At 47.3% G+C, this 15567-nt stretch overlaps 1 protein-coding gene across 1 annotated transcript in view; it reads right to left on the bottom strand.

The window, feature by feature from the left end:
• Positions 1–13313, bottom strand: part of FREM2 (FRAS1 related extracellular matrix 2) — a 224435-nt gene extending 211122 nt beyond the window's left edge. Inside the window, exons 1-2 of the mRNA XM_074959987.1 lie at positions 8162–13313; positions 385–474 (exon numbers count right to left, since the gene is read on the bottom strand). Coding sequence (XP_074816088.1) covers positions 385–474; positions 8162–13313 — 5242 coding nt within the window. The remainder of the gene's footprint in view (positions 1–384; positions 475–8161) is intronic.
• Positions 13314–15567: the final 2254 nt, after the last annotated feature.

The following is a 15567-nucleotide window of genomic DNA, read 5'->3' as shown; positions in this document are numbered from 1 at the left end:
CAGGAACCCCAGCATGGGACTTCTGAAGGGCAGCAGTCACTACTGCAGCTCATAAACTGGTGCAGTAATTGCAGAGAGATTATGCTACAACTATGTGTCTGGGTTGGGGTATGCAGGAAAACCACATAAAGCCCCATAACTTGAGCTTTATGTGGGATTTGAGGATTTCACCCTTTTACCATAGTAGTCTAAGTATTTTCACATTGAATATAGTTACCATTCCTTCAAAGCAACTTTTTGTAGCCACAATAATAATAGTCCACAATATTGAAAAGCACAGAAGCTAGTGAAGTAACAGCTTACACAAGCTTCCTGTACTTAACCTAAACATCTGCACAAGGTAGTTCAACCCACAGAAAGCTGTTCTAGAAGTTGAGTACTTACCACCATCTTCAACGGTAAAATGGAAAAGGTCACTAGTGGCGTTATCACCTTCTCTTAAAACATAGCATATCTTCATGTCATCAATATCAGCTGGAAAATGTCAAGACAAACACATTTTAACTTACATGTAAACAGAAACAGTTTGAATAGGAACACTTAATTATCATTAATTTGTTCATCAGAGGTCTGACTTCACTGTTAGGTTAGGTCTAACCTGCAATGTTAGTACAGAGTTAGCAGAACTTGAGTTGGAGACACTGAGTTTGTTAACCTAGGACTTGAGTATCCACCCTGGCTAGGAACCGTTGAACCTTGGGTCCCAACCTGGGGCTCCAGAGTCTACAACGTATTATCTAGACCCAACTCCAACCACCCACATCCCAGATTTCCTAGTGCCCTCCCAAAATGTGGCCAATTCTTGCCCTTTACTTGTGGGGCTGTGTGGGAAAACTTGACTGTCCACCAAACTTGACTGTCCAGAGGACAAAGAAAATTGGCCCAGCGGATAGTGGGATACTTTTGGCAAACTCCCAGAGCACAAGTCCAGTGGGGCTGTGTCTACACTGCAAAGCAATATGGCTTGAACAATAGGTCCTGGCTTGACTCAGGCTTGGACCCTCCATCCCCCTGGGGTCCTGGGACCCTGGGTTAGCATGATTTATGTGTACATGGAGGGGGGGTTAGGTTTGAGTCTGAGTTCAAACAGAAGCCTAGGCTTACACTGCAGTGTAGACATACCCTTAAGAGTCAGAGGATTTCAGTATTAATGGATTGCATGTTTTAAAAAACAAAGTTAACTGTTTTTTCCTATTTATATATATATTTGATAAACAGAACCAAGAGGAAATGTGCAAACGTGTGTTATGAGTGCTGGTGAGACGGTATGGCCAATGGTGAGGGTTTTATGTGGCGGGGGGGTGTTGTTTTGTTTTTGTGTAGCACTTTGCTCAGCTGAAATCATCACTAAGGGCCTGATTCTGCTACTGTTACTCATGCTGACTAGTACCTCACTCTGTAAGTAGTCTAGAATATGGTTCTACTCAACACAGATGAAGGTTGCAGAACTGGTCCTGAGTGCCTTGCCGCTCATTCTGAAACATATGCTAACTTACAGAATTAGTGTCCATTACAGTTACATGTGGTGTGTCAAGCATGATCATTCAGACCACTGTATAACATTGGTTTTCTGGATCAACAAGCTGTCCAGCAACAATTCGGACAATAAAAAAGGAGAAAAGGGATCAGTCTTTCTGATTGTACAACTAGGGAAAATCTTGACACTCAAAGGAAACCTATTGCCATTGCTTACCAACACTAATGAATGCAGTTGCAAGGAGGTGCACTGTATAGACTAAAAGAGAATGAAGGAGCCAAGATGGATTATTGTGACCTAAAAGTGCACAACATAGGAATGCCAATAATAACAAAGTTACTGATGCTAGAACCCACATTACTTGCCTACCTCTTTCAAATCCATCCTCTGAATTTACTCTTAGAACAAGCTTTTATTAAATTATAAAACTTAAAAATAAAACAAGGAATTATTCTATGCCATATTTTAATTGTATTATTTCATGTCTTTCCTTATTTGTGGTAAAACTTGCTTTTTTCATTTTAATTATTGCACTGAATTCGAACATGCCTGTATGCAATGTATTTGATGTCAAACCGGACCCATGCAGCCAAATTCTGCCCTTACTTATATAGTAAACTGAAGTGAAACCAACTAAGTTCTTTGAATCCCAGTACAGTGCCCTTGTAACTATACCATGCTTCCTACAGACCATCTACTCTACAGAATATGGCTTACAATCTTTATAACTGAGCCATCATAAACAGGAGGTACTCAAACACTAGTGATGCACTGAAAAACCTAGACAAATTCAGCTAAATTAGGTAAGAGAGCATTCAACTTATTTAGTTTAGTAGATGTTGGAGCATCAGTTGCAGCAAAATAAATAGAGAAAAAAAGCAAAAGGCAAAACAGTTATTTGTTAATATGGGTTTTCTAGTTTCTTTATGGGGTGACATTAATTTTTTAGTAAATACAAACTTGTCCTTGTCACTTAATTTGAAAGAGAAATCCTTTGTTTCTCCCAATCATGCAGGGCATCATATCATGAACAATTTTAGACAAAACTTGAGAAAGTAATAGCATTTAAGTGGAACTCAAGTATCATACAGATTCTCCCCACAAGTCAGGACGCGTATTGGTTGGTAAAAACATGTCAAAAGCATTTTTGTTAGAGGTTGTGTGCCCCTCTGCATAATAGTTCAAAAACCAGACATGTATCTTTTAGGTTAAATAATTATCTTTAGTACATATCTTTTTACTTTCTTTTATCTTAGAATCATAGACTATCAGAGTTGGAAGGGACCTCAAGAGGTCCCTTCCAACAAAGAACTCCTAGAGTAATAAAGAGGTTGCAAGTGAATATCCTCATGTCAATGTGGCAAAAAATTAAAACTCTGATCCTGCAAACAAACACTTACACAAGTGCTTAACTTTACACACACAAGCAGTCCTATTAAAGTCAATGGAACTAACATGCATAAAGCCAAGCACCCACGTAAAGGTTTGCAGCATCAGCTCCTAAAACGATAACATCCACCAAAAAAATATAATTAGATAAAGCATCCTACATGGATGTCTTTCTGTTTGTTAAATACATATTAGAATTATTTGAGTGAACGTACATTATCCTTCCATAGCTCATTTGGTTACATTAGCACTTCCTTAGTTGCAAGCAGTGATGCATTCCTTTGTGACTACAAATTCAGCTAAACTCTTGCTGAACAGTTTCTGGAATTGTGGCCTGATCTGCAATCCTATAGCTTTCTCTTTGGCAAGGGCAAATCTGTTAGCCACACAAGATTAGAAATTTGATTTCCCAGTTAAAATTAAGCCAAACTCATTTGATTGTCATGAGTTTTTTTCCCCCAATAATGTACTTTTATTTTTATTTTTTTTTAGAGAGAGAGAGATAATGCTTTCAAAAGTACTTGCCTCAACAAGGAAAGGTGTGGAGCAATACCACCCCAGAGGGGGTTCAGGGAGGAATTTCAATGAAAAATTCTGATTGCAGCGCACTAAATCCCATTCACAGTACCAGATCTGTTGACAGGTGTATTAGAGTTAAAGATCAGGCAACGGATCAGCCCTCGTCACTGGCCCCTTTGGGATATCATGTGCCCCAGAGGATTGTGCCCTATTTTTGCACACAGTTGTCAGATGGGCTTCTTTTGCTTTCACTCCCTGGCACACCCATAGAGCTACAGGTCATGCTCTTGCCTCTAATAATCAAAGCTAACCAAACTGGATTGAGTAGGCCCTAAAATAACACTTAGTACTTATATAGCACTATGCATGTTCAGAACACTAAAAAACAGTAGCTTATTAAAAGCAACATACATTTTATTTTCCTTAATGGAAAAGACTTGGCAGTTTGTTAATAGAGTTCCCCTGTTCATAGTCAATTATCTAATCTTAATGACTATCTTCTATGAACAAATTCCAGCCCTAACTTGCAGAGATGAGTGCTGTGCGATTATGCATAAGCAATTTTCTTAGTAAATATTTTTGTCCTCAGTGGAACTGAGAGAGAGTTTGAAATTACTGGCTGGGGGAGAGATTTTTGTTTTCATACATTCTCCACCTTTAAAATCCTTGCAAGCCTAAGGCAAGCTATGTAAAAGTAAATGGAGAAAATAAATAAATAAATAAAGCAAGCAACAGAAAGTAATGCTTTGAAGTTGAATCAACTTGAGTAATAGAAAATAGTTTTATTATACATTTTCAGATGTTGCACAGTAGTTGGGCTTGTTTTGGGAACATTTGATCCTTCTATCTTGCTATCCTTTTTTCTTCTTCTTTATACTACATTAATATTTTTAAGCGTATTAAATGGAGGAAGTGAGAGCAAGAAGCAATCCTGTTTGCTTGCAAAATCTTGGAATTTATTAACCTGGGGCTCAACTTTGCTAACTTGTAATTTACCCATGTGACTAATTATTTGTATTATTTTAGTGCCTAGGGGCCCCAGATATGGACCAGGACCCCACTGTACCCCAATGAAGTCCACTGACTACTCAGGTGAGCAAGATGCTACCTAATGTAAATCTAAGAAAAATATCTAACATCCTTTAGTAACCCAAACCAACCCATATTCTGTACCTGAGCAAAGGAAGACATAGTGCAGGGAGAAAATCTGAACCGGATTATCAACTGTCAATGCAAACTCCTATAGGGCGTGATGTGTCCAATTACTACTCTGGAGTTTTCAATTGGAGTTTGTGGTTTATCTGAAATATTTGGGTGATTTTCTTTCCAGCATCTGGTAAAATATTAGGAGCTACGGAAAAAGTAGCCTTCCCAAATAGTATACAAAAAGTTATTGTGTGACTAATATTTTTCCCCACTGGGGCAGTTGCTGCTAAAGCACAGTGGATCTCAAATCAGAGGAGTTCTCTCTTTCTATCAGATCAGTCTGTTCATTCATATAGTTATGGAGGCACCATCTTAAGAATGGGAAAACAATGTGGGCAGAAGTGTCTTCCCCCATGCTTGGTTCACCATCCTGTAGCTGAAGCTCTAAGGCTAGGACTCATGGCAATAAAATGGCCTGGGGGGGGAGGGGGTAAGGAAGAGGGGTTAGGACCAGAGCCTTCAAACTGCTGCATACCTCCTGCAAGAGGCTGAGCTTTATCAGCAACCAGTGACATTCATGAACGTTGAGGGCATTCAGCTCCTCACAGGAGGTTCTCAGTATGTTGCAAGATGGGGCTCTTAAAAAGGGAAAAGATAAAAAAAGAAATAGATGGCAGTAGGAGACTCATGGAGTCAGTAACAGGAAAGTCTCATTGTCAAAACTGACCCTTGACAGTCTAAAAAAAGGGGGAGGGGAGAACTGTACTCAGTGGGCCCCAAAGATGGGAGAGGTCCAACAGGAAGAAAGAAAGGCTGTTGCTTTGCATGTTGTGTAATCATTTATACCAGTGCCACATGAGAGTGAACAGGGTGCAGAAGGTTACCCATTCTGGATCTGGTAATGTTTTACACTCTTCGTGCCAGTGTCATGGCTACACAAGGTGCAGGGCATCAGCAAATTGGGCCCAGAATTCTGTCCAGGCCCCCACTCTACAAGACTGAGTAAGCTTCTCTCACTACCTGCTGAAACTTAAACTTCCTAAGTCTAGCCAAGAAGCTGAAGCTCCTCAGCACTGATAACCCTCTCCACACGCCCAGTAGGAGAAATGGTGAAGAGGGCATCTGGGGCAAAAGGGAGCATCAATGATCTTTCATCCACATCTTCCACCTCCAGGTTTGCCTTACTAATACTCCTGCAGCTTCCTATAAGTGGGGCCTTTTTCCCTTTCCCTCTTCCCAGCAGGGCTGATGTCATCCTTCTTCACTTGAGAGGCTACACTTGCCCTTGACTAGGGCCTTCCAATTTTGCAAGACTGCTGTCCCTAACCAAGAGTTCCTCCCATGCCTTTCACAATGCCTAGAGTTTCCTCCAATGCCCTGCTGTGAGACTGCTCCTTTTCTTCCCAAAACTGCTACCTTCCCCAACCCATACCTCTTGCTCCCATGTTTTTCTTCTTCACCTGAAGGCACCTGCCAGGTTTGCCTCCCTCCTCTTGGAAGCACATGCTTCTCCGTCCTATGACTGTTCTACATGCCTACCTGATCTAGTCTGTGCTAGGCTTTTTTTTTCCCCCCCCTATCACCAGTGGTAGACTACTGCAGACAAGGTGCTGGAGGCCATTGGCATTTTAATAAATATGCTGTATAAACCTGCTCTGAACACAGACACACACAGTGCACTTAAAAACACTGGTGCCTGATTGAAGCCTTAACTACATTAGCACTAGCACCATCAGCACTGCTGTTGCAGACAGCAGCTGGTAACAACAGTGGAACATTTTTGGCAGAAAAGCCCAGGTGCAGACACACCATAGTATGGGTGTGTTGTGGGGAAGTGTAGAGGGTAGTAACTCCTGCACTCCCCAATAGCTGCAAATGTCTGAATTAGGATTAGGTAATCAATCATTTATACGGCACCAGAGTTATACACCCTACTGCATACAGCATGCAGAATTTCACTGCTTAGCCTCTTACACATCCTATCTCTTCCTCCAGCATGCTCCATTCTTCTGCTATGCAGGATGTAGCAGCCAGAGGGCTGCATATCTGTCAAACAAGGTGGGTGGGCTGACCAAGTGGCAGGCAGTAACAAGCTGTCAGTATTCTCACAAATGAACCTCCTTGCTTTCTGGAATGCTGTATTGTGGTTCGCTCCTAGGAATACACATGACCCAGTCTATTTCAAATGTAAGACAAGGCCCTTAAAAAGGAATATTTCCACTCAGAGGAGTGCATATTCCCTACTCCTCTGTACTTCTCCCTGATACTCACCACTTCAAAAAGTCCTAACAAAACATCATTGGGAATGTTTCTTTATACATCAGCTGTGTTGGTTCCCACAGTTTAGGCAGCTTGAATTTCCTGCCGTATTGCAATGATTTGGGGCTTCTTTAAAAAAAAAAAATAAATAAAAATAAAAATAAAAAGTTTGTCCATCACTGCAACGCTTGGGATACCTTTGGCATTCAGTCAAAATATGTAAGGTTTGTGGGGTCTATTTGCTGGATCTGCAACTCAAGCAAACAAACTCACTACACCTAAGGCTCTACGAAGCACCATTTCACTTTTACTCAGCCAGCTATTAACTAACAACAACATACTATTGAAAGCTCCCCAGTGGATAGATAATACACCCTTTTTGACTGAAGGTGGTTATTCCACAGCCTTGTTTTAAGGCTTTATTTCAGTGCATGGAAACCACATATGTTCTATCCTAACTATGCCACCTAGTACAGTTTACAAAACTAAGCAGCATTGACATAATTTAAAATATTTACATTACCTCTTATTTTACCACAGAGACTCGGTGATTTAAAGTTTGTGCAATTAGGGCAATAAGGTAGTAGTGAGATATTTGCTGCCTGGGCCTAGAGATAATTTTAAACTATGTAAAGTGCACCCAGGCAGTACATGACCAGTGCCTTAAATAGACTAGGATAGTTACTAATGGAGCAGTCAACTATTATTTTCTAAGGAAAACTTGGGGGGAAGGGGAGGGAAGAGTTATGAGTTTCTAAGATTTTATGGACCAATCCTGTAACCTGTACTCATGTTGAGTAGCTAGACTAAGACCTTGAGTAACTAATACTCAACATGAATACAGGATGCAGAATTATTTAAACTGTCAAATCTTCAGGACAAGCACGGTCTTATTCCATTTTTGTCTGCAGTGTTACTGTAGCCAGGCTGGCCCCACAGTATTATTGAGACAAGACAGAGGAGGCAGTATCTTTTACTGAGCCAAGGTCTGTTAGTGAAAGAGACAAGCTTTCCAGCTACACTGAGCTCTTCAGCCATGTAGTTTGAAAGCCTGTCTCTTTCACTAACAGAAGTTGGGCCAAAAAGAGATATTACCTCACCTACCTTGCTTCTCTAATATTGGGGGATATTACCTCACCCACCCAGTCTCTCTCATTCTCTTTGTATAGTACCGAGCACAACTGGTAGCTGTTCTCTGTGGGAACCTGGACACTACCACAAATATACATTAAAAAAAAAAGAAAAAAGAACCAGGCCCTTAATGCTGTGAACAGGCTCTTTCTGGGATCAACTATTTCAGAATTAAGTATGCTTCATTCCTGCATGCATGTTTCCAGTGCTCTAAAGGCAGAGTACCAGACACGGAAATACCTTGTGTGAACTGAGTGATACTATGGTTGCCTTTTCCCAGATGGATCAGGAAGCCATGGCGAGGAGCCTCTGTGATCCTGATCTTGAGGGTAATGTGCAAGCTGTCCCTGTCTTCCACTTTGAACACTTTGTTGGTAATCATAAAACCCAAGTGGCCAGTGGTCAAAACGCGGAGAGAAGGGGCACCCTTATTTACTACAATTTGGGGTACACTATTGTCCACGGCCATTATCTGAATGTTCATTGTTTGGGGTTTCCTTGTTTCAAACACTGTGTCAGGGAAGACATAGAAATCAGTATGGGTCCCATCTGTAACAGTGAAAGAGAAGCTGTCTTCAGCTGACTCTGTGCCATCATGTTTGTAGCTTATAAGATTTTCATTCAGATCTTGTTTGGTAAAGGATGTAACCGGCTTGGTGTTATTGAACATGAGCTGACCGTGAACCGGCACTTGGGTGATAATAAATTTAAGCAACATATCAGGGGTGTCTCTGTCTTCCACCGTCAGTTCAAAGGGGGTTATCAGTTTATTTTCACTTTCGCTCACCACCAGGGTATGGATTGTGACCACTGGCTTTTTATTATCCACATCACTAATGGAAATTCGGAAAGTGCGAAATACTGGGTTATAACCATCAGTCACTTCAAACTCAAAGCTGTCCATTTTCACCTCATCTTCTGAGGTGTGAATATAGTAGATTTTATTGCCTGCTAACTGGAGCTGAGTGAAGGTGGTGATGGGCATCCCAGACTGATCCGTGCATTCGAGATGGCCACGAACAGGTGCCCGGGTAATACTGAAAACCAAGTTCTCATCTGGGCTATTCAAGTCACTGGTGCTCAGTAAATCAGTGGTAAGTGTAACTTTCCCCCCTTCCTTCAAGGACACCCCTTTGCTGATCACATCTGGGAAGACAATATCAATGCTACCTATGGTCACATAAAAATATCTGTCAATGAGAGGATTTATCCCATCTGTAACATCAAATTTGATAAGATCCCGAATACCTTCTTGGCCAAAATGCATGTACTGAATTAAATTTCTGTCCACTTCATCTTGGGTAAAGTTCATTCCAAGAGTGATATTCTCAACCCCACCTGAAAGTTTTATTCTTTGTAAGAGCCCTTGTCCTGGCCCATACCTTAGAACGTAAGTCAAGGTTTTATCTTCAGAATCTAGATCAGTAGCCTTCAGTATTCTGTTGTGGATGATTTTAGTTTCCCCTATTTCAATTTCCAGCCCATCATTGATGGTCATTCTGGGTGTCTCATCATCCACAGGAATAACCATGATGAGCACAGTTTTCTCTACAGCATGTTTACCATCTGTGAGTTTCACCTCAAAGCTGTCTTCCTTTGTTTCAGAGTCATCATGTTCATAGATAATGCTGGAGCTCTCAGTTATCTGATCCAGGGTGAAGCTCTCCACTAAGACAGTCCCATTGATCAGCTGATTCACAATGTGGCCATGCTTGGGAAACTTAGTGATAGTGAAGGTCAGTTCATCAGCAGGGATGTCCCCATCTGCTGCATTGAGGATGGGAGTATCAATAACCAGGCTCATGCCTTCCATCACTACAAACTCTCGCATAAAGATTTCAGGCTCTTCGTCATTGGTTGGGATAATGACAATGGGGAAGAAGTGCCTTTCGGAAAAGTTAATGCCATCGGAGCAGCGGAAAGTGAACCTGTCTTCAACAGGCTCCACACCCTTATGGATGCTTTGAACGTAAAAAATGTGCTCTTGCCTGAGGTCTTTCAAAGTAAAGGCACTTATAGCTGTACCTGCTCTGGACTTTTCAGATCCTAGGGCTGGAGAGATGTTCTCTACATAACCAGAGGTGGGCTGAGCAACTATGGTGCACAGAATATCATCACTGGGTGTATCCACATCTTCAGCCCTTAAGTGGGCATGTGTAACGACCCTTTTGTCACCCTCCACTACCATTAAGTGTTCCCCCACAAAAACCTCAGGGGCTTGACTGTCAACAGGAAGGATGGTCACCAGCACTGAAACTCCCCGAACAACATTGCCCCCAATGCTCCACTCTTCAGACAGGTCAGACAGAGTGAGGTTAAAAGTATCTTCTTTGGGCAGCAGCCCTATTTCACCACCCGTGTGAGCATATACCACAGCCCCATCCAGCACGTCTCTCTGGGAAAACCTTTCTGCAGGCACCCCCTGGACCAGGATGTCCCCATGTTGGGGAGGGTCCTCCACAATGAAAGTCAGCATCAGATCATCCGTATCCTCATCCGTGCCCTGGATGACGTTAGTGGTGATCTCAGCCGCACCATTCTCCAGCACGTCCAAGTAGGAGCCAAGTGTCCCTGGGGGCAGCCGTAAGGTGGGCACCTCATCATCCACAGGGTGCACAGTCACCTTCAGTGTGATGGGCACCACATGGACCCCATCAGTCACATCCAGACTGCAGGCATCATTGTGAGACTCAGCACCACTGTGCACATAGACCACCCTGCCATGTTTAATATCCTCTAAACCAAAGGCTGCTCCCATGGCCAGGCTGTGCCCAGAGAGCTGCAATTGTCCATGCTGGGGAGCCTGGGTCAGGGTGAACTCGAGGTGAGTGGGCTCAGTGTCAGTGTCACTAGCATCCAGCTCAGCCAGGCCCAGCACATGCCTTCCCCCCTCATGCACAGTAAAGCCGCTGTTGGTTATCTCAGGGGGCTGGTTGTCTATGGGCTGCAGGTAGATGGTGAAGGTGCCTTGGGCAGCATTACCAGCTGCATCCTCCACCCGGTACTGGAACTGAGCCAGGCGGGGAGCCACCCCCAGCTCCTGCTGTGGGGGCCGGTAGGAGATCTTGTGGTGGTTGATCTGGGCCTGGGTGAAATGCATCACCTCCACTGAGTGGTCATCAGTCAGCACCAGTGATCCCAGGCGGGTGCCCTTGGCCCCCCCAGGGTGGTTGGAGTCTGTGTCAGTGGGGGGCTGGGTGACGGTGTAGTGGATCTCCCGGTCCCCAGAGTCCTGATCTGTGTAGCGCAGGTGCTTCCTCCGCAGTGGGGTTACCTGCTGCTCAGCCACCACCAGACGCAGGCTGCTGCCACCATGAAGCACTGGAGCCAGGCGGTCCACTGGGTGCACCCGGATCACAAAGCTCTGGGGCCCAGAGCGGTTGGGTGGGTCGTTGTCATCCTGGACCCTAAAGACAAACTGGTCCAGCACCACCCTGGGGCCGGGGTGCCCGAGGTGCCGGTAGAAGAGCCACCCTTCCACAATGTCCTGCTGCAGCCACTCACTCACCAGCCTCTCGTACACTGGGGGATCCCCAGGCAAGCCCAGCACCCTCCTCCAGGGGGAGCCCCCATTCTCACCCTCCCAGCCCAGGGGTGGCTGGGCCTGACGGAGCAGCAGCTGCCCTGCGCCGGGCCCGGACTCCAGCACAAAGCGCAGTGTAGCGTCGTCTGAGTCGATGTCGGTGGCGCTGAGGGCACGGGCGGGGATGGGGGCCATGTCGCCCTCAGCCAAGGACAGCCCCGTGTTAGCGTTGAGCAGGGGCGGCTGGTCATCGGTGGGCACCAGGGTGATGGGGAAGAGGAACTCGACACGGTGCCGGGCGCCGCCGTCCTCCAGCCGCAGCACCAGGTTGTCGCTGAGCGGGGACTCGCTGCCGTCATGCTGGTAGATGATGCGGCCAGCCATCAGCTCGGCCACTGTGAAGTGCTTGCGGGCCTGGGACTCCCCCAGCAGGGCCAGGGACTCCTCCAGCAGGGCCAGGTGCCCGTGCCGCAGCCCCGCCAGCACACTGACCCGCACCTGCTCCAGGTCGTCCTCATCGCTGATGAGCAGGCTGGGGCTGGGGCCCGGGCCGGAGAGCGGCCGCGACTGCCCCTCGTAGAGCACCAGGCCTGTGTTGCGGGTCACCACGGGCGCCAGCGTGTTCATGGGCTTCACCACGATCATGAAGGCGAAGGGCTCGGAGGCAGCGCCCTCGGGGTCCAGCACCTCCAGCTCCAGCTCGAAGAGCCGCTCCCGGGCCGAGTCCTCCGCCGGCGGCTGGTAGGCGACCCGCAGCTCCCGCACGTCTCGCTGGCTGAAGGAGGCGATGGGCAGGCTGCGGTCGTCGGTGCTGACCACGTGGCCCTGGCCCGGCCCGAAGGGGGAGGTGATGTTGAAGAGCAGCAGGTCCGGGGCCGACTCGGCGTCCTCGGCCGCCAGCATGTCCGGGGTGAGGGCGGTGAGCACGAACTGGTCCACCTCCATCATCAGCATGGCCACGAAGCTGGGCCGGGGCGGCGTGTTCTCGGCGCCCGCCCGGATCCGCACCAGCACCTGGAAATGCTCCCGCTTCAGCAGCGCGCCGGCGCCCGCCGCCTCCCGCAGCTCCACCACCAGGGGCAGCGAGTCTCGGTTCGGGGAGCGGCCGGCCGCCGCGTGCCGGTAGCGCAGCCCCAGCCGCAGGAACTCCTCGCACTCCCACCAGAGCGAGGGCGACGGGGCGCCGGCCGCCGAGGCATGCCACGGGGCAGCCGGCGGGCTGAGGAGCTCCCCGTAGCGGGGCAGCCCGCCCAGCCCCGGCAGGGCGCCCACCCTGCAGCGCTGGCTGCCCGGCTGGAAGGCGAACTCCAGGCTGCGGCCGTCCAGCGCGTTGCTGGTGCCCAGCAGGCTCTCCACGGTGAGCGGCAGGTTGCGGGTGACGATCTCCAGCTGGGCGAAGAGCACCTCCACCTCCAGCGCCAGGGGCAGCACCACGGCGCGGCTGGGCGAGTCGTAGCGCAGCTGCAGGCGGACCCGGTCCCGGGACGGGCTGCGGGAGCCCAGGTGCCAGTATGTCACCTCCCCGGGGCCGAAGTCGCAAGGGAAGCGCGGCGGGGTCAGGCGGCCCGGGCGCAGCCACAGGGGGTCGTCGTCCAAGACGCGCAGGTGGCAGCGGTCCCCCGGCTGCACCTGCAGCACCAGGTCGCTCAGCGGGTCCAGCCAGACGGAGCGGCCGAAGGGGACGCGCAGCCCGCGGTTGGCCACCACGATGGCGGCGTCTTCCGGGGGTCCCAGCGCCGAGGGGTAGGAGAACGCGGGGCTGCCCGGCGGGGGCGGCTGCTGCGCCCGGACCCCGCCGCCCCTGCCCGCCAGCAGCAGCAGCATCAGCAGCGCGGGCAGCAGAGTCCGTGCGGCGGGGCTGCCTTGCATGGTCCCTGCCTGCCGAGCACAAGCCAAGCGAGTCCCGTCTCAGCCCGCGCGGCGCAGCCAAGCCCCCTTACCCTGCCTGCAGCCCCCGGGCCCGAGCCGCCGCTCCACTGCCCGGCGATCAGGCTGCGTTATAAACTCGCCCCCTAGCCCGCCGCGAAACCCCTCCCTGCTCCCCCCCCAATCTCACCCCACGCTGTCCAATAAGCACTCACGGGAGTGCTGTCGGCGGCAGGGATTGGTCAGCAAGGGTTGCCAATCATCCAAGTGGCGAGAGGACCGAACCCCCCTCCCCCTCTCCTTGCAACAGGTTGTTTGGAGGGTCGCCGCGGGAAAAGCAGCGGAGTCCCGTCCCCCCCTCCCGACTTGGAGGGTTGGCAACAAACGAGAGCTGGGAGGCTGCTTTCCCCGTGCCATTGGCAGCAGGGGAAACAGAGTCCTGCAAGCGCAGGGAGGGTGTAAAATCTCTGGGAAAGCCCAGCAGCCAGATCCTAGGGTGCTAACACACGCTGCCCCCCCACCATCCCTCTCTGCAAAGGGGAAGTCTCGCCCCGTCCGAGCACTCTCCAGCAAGGAGAGGAATCTCCCTTCTACCTAAATTCTCCAGCACTGCCAGGGCAGAGGGGTGTGTGGTAACACCCATTGTTTCATGTTCTCTATGTATATAAATCTCCCCACTGTATTTTCCACTGAATGCATCCGATGAAGTGAGCTGTAGCTCACGAAAGCTTATGCTCAAATAAATTGGTTAGTCTCTAAGGTGCCACATGTACTCCTTTTCTTACTGCCTTCAAATTCATCCTTAACAAGGCGTCATTCCCCACTTCCAGTGAATGAAACTACTCCAGCCTACCGCAGCTTCTACAAAATACCGCCTAGAGCAGAGGAAACAATCCTAGGAATTGCTCAGGGGAACTATGAGTTAATAAATCCAAGAATTGGTGGGGGGCACTTTCTTTTCTTTTCAGGGCTAAAAGAGGGAGAGGAGTTGTCTATAATTGGCAAGAAAGAGAAATTAATGGAGAGGGAGGGAGAGAGGGAGGACGGTGAAGCTGGAAAACCGGAGGAGGTTAAGGAAAAAAGTGCCCCAAGGCGCTGAGAAAGCAGGCACAGCGCAGAGCTGTCATTTGAGAGATATATGACTCTGTTTTTGTTGCAATAATTAGAGTGCAAACTGTGTTAGAAATCTGCTTGTCAGCATCACATTTCTTTGCACCAGAAAGAAAACTGATAAATATCTGTAGGGCAAAACACCTTAAGTTATATCCAGTTTCACTCTTTAGAGGTGAGTGGTTTGAGCAGTGGAAGAATAAAAGTTTAAAGCTCTTTCTGCCCCTTGTGTTTGTATGTTTGGGTTTAAAAACTAAATAGAAACTACAAGGAGTAGAAACGTGCAAAGGAATTAGTTTCCCTTTGGATTTTTAATAAGGGCACATGGCCTTTCAGTCATCAAGTTTGTCATCTCAACTTCTCTCTCTCATGAAAATGGAAATGCATTCTGTAAAAATAGCCCTGGAACAGAGTTATAGGCAATTCAAAACAAAAAGGATGCGGGGAAATAAGTCTTAGAAAACAGATTTTATTTGAAATCAGTTAATGTCTATGCTAAGGGGACCATAATAAAGTGAACTATTGTTTTCTAGATGGAGCATTGAATGTGGAAGACAAGGTGGCAACAGCCCTGGAATACATAATGAAAACAACTTATTTGTATTAGTGATGTGGACATAGCTGGAATTATTTTAGCAATTTGGTATGATGGATATCACGGAGGTGACACCTTTACAGTCCTAGATGGGTCACTCTGTGACCAGCAAATCCATATTTATTTTAGTATAATATGAATACAGCTATTATTAAAAGCATTTCTGTGACTGTTATAATTACTATACTTCAAGCCTGCAACATTTTCTTATAGGGATGGAAACACCTAGGGGCTATTATAAGAACCTAAGTAGAAAGAGACAGACCACTAATAAGGTTCTATTTTGTTAATTGCAACATTATACAAATCAGTGTACACTACATTTACATTTTCTTTTAAATTTCTGCTTCCTTGTCTTTAATGAAAGATGAAGAACTGGCACAAATGTCTCCCACATTCAAGAATATCCCTCACATTAAGAAATCTAGCATTAGAGGTGACCCTTTATAAAAGGGATGGAGTGAGGGAGATTACCAGTGTACCAGGTGATGGAAGAACCCCATATTTCAGGCTCTGGAGTAAAATTGTCTGGGTTTTATTTTTAAACAGAAA

The sequence above is a fragment of the Natator depressus genome, chromosome 1, assembly GCF_965152275.1.
Source record: "Natator depressus isolate rNatDep1 chromosome 1, rNatDep2.hap1, whole genome shotgun sequence".
In the NCBI taxonomy this organism is placed as follows: domain Eukaryota; kingdom Metazoa; phylum Chordata; order Testudines; family Cheloniidae; genus Natator; species Natator depressus.
The sequence above is the reverse complement of the archived record's forward strand: the minus strand, read 5'-3'. Positions and strand labels throughout refer to the sequence as shown.